This window comes from Rattus norvegicus, chromosome 11 (genome assembly GCF_036323735.1).
Source record: "Rattus norvegicus strain BN/NHsdMcwi chromosome 11, GRCr8, whole genome shotgun sequence".
Classification (NCBI taxonomy): domain Eukaryota; kingdom Metazoa; phylum Chordata; class Mammalia; order Rodentia; family Muridae; genus Rattus; species Rattus norvegicus.
Genome location: NC_086029.1, coordinates 83632921 through 83639210, shown reverse-complemented (window position 1 = coordinate 83639210; position 6290 = coordinate 83632921). Strand labels below are relative to the sequence as shown.

General features: G+C 52.1%; 1 protein-coding gene across 1 annotated transcript; it reads left to right on the top strand.

Moving 5' to 3' along the window:
- Positions 1–2897: 2897 nt before the first annotated feature.
- Positions 2898–6046, top strand: Fam43a (family with sequence similarity 43, member A). Its single transcript, NM_001039002.2, has one exon. The coding sequence runs from the start codon at positions 3802–3804 to the stop codon at positions 5092–5094; it is 1293 nt and encodes a 430-aa protein (NP_001034091.1). The 5' UTR covers positions 2898–3801; the 3' UTR covers positions 5095–6046.
- The last annotated feature ends 244 nt before the right edge of the window (positions 6047–6290 follow it).

Here is a 6290-nt window from a genome sequence, read left to right as displayed (position 1 = left end):
GGTATACCTCAACGTGAGCCAGCCATCTCCTGGGTGCTCCAGAGCCACGCACGCCAACTTTACTGGCTGGTGCAAGCATCTCTTTGAGTGCCAGCTCCCTCGGATGCTCAGTGTTCAAGGCTATCCCGGAGAAACACCTTCCGGCTTTGAAAGCGCCGCTTTCACTCCTAATACTGCCTCCTGTTCACCAGGGACTTCACACTATGGGGCATTTTATTCCTTGGGTATGACTCCTAAGAAAGCAAACACCCCCAGCCACAATGCTCGGTCTCCAGCAACGTCATCCCCACAGCAGACTCTCAACAAATGTTTTCCAAAGGACTAGAAAGTTCCAGACTCACCACTGTCACCTTGAAGTCCATGTCCAGTTAGTGGGACATCAGGGGAGGAGGAGCACTATGCAAAACACACAGTGACAGAAAGCCAGTCCAAAAGCCCTCGAGGAGGCTGGTTCTCAGGCGCCAAATGAGAGGCTGGCATTCGGGCCGGCGGTGTTTCTTTTCAGCTGTGACTTGTACTGATCACTGGCTTGTCCAGTTTTTTGAGAAACAACCTCACCAAGTGGCACTTTCGTCTGCCACCAGTAGATGGAGTAGTGTCATCAAAAGTACAGCCACAGCGTCTAACCAGTTTCTCAATGGTCTCTGCTGAGACGTTCTCTCTCTGAACTGCCCGTCGCCAGCTCCTCCTTCCCACGAGGAACTGCGACCTCAGAGTTCGGCAAGGGTGGCCAGGTTCTCCAGAAGGCAAGGTAGATAGACCCCAAGGTCCAGGCCTGGAAGAGATAGCAAGTTTTCCTTCCTGGGTTTAGAGCACAAGCCCAGGACATGACTCACATATGGGGTGTTCCCATTCACCTAGAACCTTTCAGTTCTTCCAAGACTGAAACAAGCTCATTAAACAGGTAGTTAGGCGTGACACAGCCTGTACATCTGAGACTCGTATTCCCGCTGCCACCGAAGAGCTGTGGTTGATGGCTTCTTCATCGCTGTTTCTCTCTGGTTTCTCTGTCACTGGGTGTAGTCCATGATCATGCCTCCAGTGGAGGTGAGACCAGCTTTCATCCTCTTCTTGCTCCCCAAAGCCCTTTGGAGCCCTCAGACATCCTGGCCACTTAGATATGTTAACTTCTTGAATATGGGATCTACTTAGAACTTAGAGTTTGAGATTATGGAGTGGGAAAGGATGACTCAGCCGAGGCTGAGCTGGTAGGCTTCCCCCAGAATATTTTGTCCTTTAGATGGCAAGTTGTCATTATTGGCATTGCACCATAATTTATATTGTGTGCACACACTAATAAGCACAACATTGCAGTCCCTTTGGCAGAAAAGAAACATCAGTGTTAGCATGATGGATTACTGTAATTCTGGTTTGTTCCATCATGGTGCCTGGTACCCCCCTGCCCCCAACTAACCCAACCACACAGCTGGCAAGTAGGCCACTAGGACCCTAGTTTACAGCCAGTCAGGAAAAGACCACTCCTTCCTTCAGAGAGTGAGAGGGATTTAAATCCATTATAGGACACTTTTTTGATGGGGAAATATTTCTTATTTTTTGTCACTTACTCTGTCCCATCTTAGACAAGTGTCTATATATATTTTTTTAAAGGTTTATTTATTTTATTTATACAAGTACACTGTCCCTCTCTTCCGACACACCAGAAGAAGGCACTGGGTCCCATTATAGATGGCTCTTAACCACTGAGCCATCTCTCCAGCCCAGGAGTCTACATTTTAACCCTGGAATTTCATCATCTTCTACTCTCATAAACCCTCCAATCCTCCTCCTGTTGGGAGAAGTCATCTGTCAAACATCACCCGCTCCCTGAATCCTTTTTAATTTTCTTAGTCACAGTGAACTCTCTTCTCTCTTCTCCCAGATTCTCATAGGACTTTGAGGTTTTGTTTTTTATTTACTTTTTAAATTTTATTTCGTTTTATTTTTGGCTGAAGTTAACCCAGCCAAAAAAAAAATATTTCTGTTCACTCAAATGTCTCATCTATCAACTAGAAGTCATTTTGCTTTTACTGATTGGCCCCTGAGTGTCAAGAAGGTAGGCCTACATACAGCAGCACAGCCTTACCTAGAAACTTCTCATGTCTCAAAAAAGCGTCTTACTCTGAGGGTCTGTGGCAGGAGAGGGTGTTATTGGGACGGGGTGGAAACTGGAAGCAAGTAACTTAGGGATCATTCACTACTGTGTTCAATACTGTTCAAGGCAGTCATCTAAACCACGAGCTTTTCGCTACCTGCTGTTCACCGGCGGAGAAATGGCACCAAGAGAGTTAACAGATAAGTCTTTGACTCTCCTATATTTTCTTTTCTTTTCTCGTCTTTTCTTTTCTTTTCTTCTCTTTTCCTTTCTTTTCTTTCTTCCTTCCTTCCTTTCTTTTCTTTCTTTTGTATTTTGTTTAATAGATGATTATTGAAGAATAATAGTAAACAAACCTGCAAATTCTCTTGAAGTTGTCACAGAAGGAACAGAACTACAACAACGACGACGATGACGACAACAAAAATACAATTTCTCCCAGTCTTCAATCTCAACTTCCACCCCTCCTCCAGTAGTTTCGATCTAGACATACACACTTATTCAGCCAGTTGCAATTTAGCCTAGGGCGGAGTGTCCAAGTTTAAGTTCCTCTTGCTATCGGGTAACTCCGGGTCTTTTTGGTTTCTATAGCTAAAGGGGATGCTGGTAAATCTGGGACGTGGTTGCCTAAGTGGACTAGTCCTCCCCTCATTTGACCAGTGCCTGCAACCTGGTCCCTTTAAGAGACCAGAATTGCGTCCGGCGTCGCAGCCCTAAAGGGATCCTCTCCTGTGCTCCTCCCCTGTCCGCGCGGTGAATGGTTCGCGCCGGCCTATATTAACCCGAGATCTTCCTCTCGGACAGCAATGATGTGAGGCGAGCGAGTCGGCTACCGCGCGCACGACCACAGAGGGCGCGCTGCAGATCGCGGAGAACCCCGAAGCGGAGCCGGACACCCCCGGAGGGAAGCAATGAGGTAGCGGCAGTCCCCGGAGCGGACGATGTGCGCGTCCTGCCCTCGGAACCCCGCGCTACCCTGGCCGAGCCGGCGGAGCGCGAGTCTCCGGCGTCCCCTCGGATCGAGGATGCAGTGAGCTGCGGGACTGCTGTGCTTGGCCCGCCGCGGCCAGCCAGACCTCTCGGACCGCACTTGGGGCAAGCTGCTCATTCCCGGACCAGCCCAGCCAAGGGGCTCGCCCTCTCCGGCACCCACTGGGGGTGGGGAGCACCGGCCCCTGGGCGCACTGCTGTAGTTTCCGCGGCTCCTGGCCCTGGCCCAAGACTTGTGTGTGTGTCACGTTCGCTGAAGAAGAGTTCCAGCTTATTCTCTCACCATCCCGGTTGTTTTGGCCGAGCCCTCCCCCTCTATTTATTTGCACGCACTCATTTGGTCTTTTTCTAACATATTTTCCGTTCTGCTCTCTTATTTCGTTGCTTGTATGAGACTTTTGTCCTAGTCTTCCTCATCTAAGCTTCTGTAATATTTTCTCTCACTCCCCCTCCCCTTGTGTGTATACGCCTCTCTTTTGCACACTCGAAGCTGAATATTTTTTTTTCTTTCTTTCTAAGATTGTACCCCAGCCCCTGCGGGGTTCCCAAGCACTATCTGGCCTCTCCTGCCTCCATCTTCCTGTCCTGGAGGTCCTCCCAGCTCGAGTTTTATTTTTCGAGCTTGCCCGGGCAAAGCGACGCCTGGGTTGGTGGCCCTGCGGGGCTCGTACCCCGCGCTCGGCCACCGCCGCCCAGCCACTCCCGGACGTCCTCCGGAGATGCTGCCGTGGAAGAAGCACAAGTTCGAGCTGCTGGCCGAGGCGCCGCCGCGGCAGGCGTCCAAGCCTAAGGGCTACGCTGTGAGCCTGCACTACTCCGCGCTCAGCTCCCTGGCGAGAGCCTGCCCGGAAGGCGCGCTCAGCCGGGTGGGCAGCATGTTCCGCTCCAAGCGCAAGAAGCTGCACATCACCAGCGAGGACCCCACTTACACTGTGCTCTACCTGGGGAATGCCACCACCATCCAGGCTCGCGGGGACGGTTGTACTGACCTAGCGGTGGGCAAGATCTGGAGCAAGAGTGAGGCCGGCCGTCAAGGGACTAAGATGAAGCTGACCGTGAGTGCGCAAGGCATCCGCATGGTGCATGCCGAGGAACGAGCGCTGCGACGTCCCGGACACCTCTACCTGCTGCACCGCGTCACCTACTGTGTGGCAGACGCGCGGTTGCCCAAAGTCTTCGCCTGGGTGTACCGGCATGAGCTGAAGCACAAGGCGGTAATGCTACGCTGCCACGCGGTGCTGGTGTCCAAGCCGGAGAAGGCTCAGGCCATGGCCCTGCTGCTCTACCAGACGTCAGCCAACGCTCTGGCAGAGTTTAAACGTCTCAAGCGGCGGGATGATGCACGTCACCAGCAGCAGGAGTTGGTGGGCGCACACACCATCCCCTTAGTGCCGCTGCGCAAGCTGCTCTTGCACGGACCTTGCTGCTACAAGCCGCCAGTGGAGCGTAGCCGCAGCGCTCCCAAGCTGGGCTCCATCACCGAGGACCTGCTTGGGGAACAGCAGGAGGAGGAGCTGCAGGAAGAAGAAGAAGAGGAGCACCTCGAGGGCTGCCTGGAGGAGGAGGAGGAGGAGGAGGAAGAAGAAGAGGACCGCGTGGGGGATGGGGATCCAGCAGAGGAAGAGGCTGAGACGCAGAGGGCGCTGGTGGTGGCCATGCAGTTGGAATGTGAGGACTTGCTGGACCCGCTGGAAAATGGCCACGAGGAGGCGTTGGGGGACGGTGGGGTCTCTCTGGGCCCCAGCTCCGGGACACCACTTCCTCTGTCAGGCTGTGCTTCAGACATGAAGGCCCAACTGTCACAGCTTATTAGTGACCTGGGTGACCTTAGCTTTGGCAATGACGTGAGCACCCTGGAGTCCGACTTAAGGGTGACACGCCTGTTGTCGGGCGAGAGCACAGGCAGCGAGAGCTCCATCGAGGGTGGAGGCCTGGACGCCACCTCGGCCAGCCCTGGCAACCCATCCGGCCCTGCTGACAGCACCAGCCTAGATGAGCCCTACTCAAGCTAAGCTACCAGAAGACTTCTCCGTGCGCTCACTCCCCCCAGCCCTCCACATACACACAGTGGTTCCCCAACAGTAGTTCTATTCCCCTTAAACTCCAGGAAAGGGAAAATGATGCACTTGAGGCCCTGGGTTTGGAGTTTCCTGGAGAGCTATTCTCTCTCCAGTTACCCCAGCGCTTTTGGCTCTGAGGTGGCTCAGGTTGTGAGCCGGGAGATGGGGGGCGGGGAAGAAGCACTACAAAGGAAAGAGATAGGCTTTCCAGGGTGGGTGAGGGAAAGCGGGCTGAAGCTGGAAAAGGCCAAGGGCGGGCTGGAGGTGCCCAGCAGCCGGTTTCCTGTTTGTGAGGCAGCTGGGGCTTGGGAAGGAGGGGTTAACTTCCTCTCCAGACCCCCTGACTGGAAGGCCTCTCTCTGTCTTCAATATCTCATTAACAAAGTCACTTTCATAATGTTGAGGCTTTAATGCCGCTTACCTGCCCCCAGTTCTTTTGGATATGAGAGCTTGGGCTGTTTACCTCAGACTCAAACTCTTGAAAGTATGCCAAATTTCTCAGATAACTCTTTTATGGGGGGCGGAGGGCGGGGTATGAAAGTTGTGTTTTGTTTACAGTTAAAGAAATCTAATATCTAAGACACACACACACACACAAAAGGAATTTTCCTTTAGAAATACACACCTTCCTCATGCCCCAAAGCTCCTACTCCATGATGCTATGTAAAATATTTTTGCACCGTTGTGAAGTATTTTTGACTTTTTTTTTTTGTACATATATCTGTGTTCTTGGAGCCGAATGTTTATATTTCTTTTGCTGTGCAAAAGATAACCTGTAAAATGTTGTTCGGTTGTATATATGGAAATGTGTATAAAACATTTTGTTATTTTTTTTGAGCAGCACTGTTTCGGTTCTGTTTGCATGTCAGCGGGGTGAGAATAAAGAGGAAAAGCTGTCAGAACAGGCGAGCCTCTGGAAATGCTACCCCAGATGATTGGTGGTGAGGTGGGGGTGGGAGGGAACGGGGGTTGTGCCTCCAGTCTTAGTGTGGTCCTGCTGCGGCTTGGAGAGCTCAGGAGAAGGTGAAACCATGCTACCCTCTAGAGTGTTTTGGGATCAGACAACTCCGGGTGCTGTACCTGTGGCCAGCCTTCTGTCTGTTCCGCATTCCCATTGCTTGTGGGCGATGTTACTTGCTTGTTTCTGA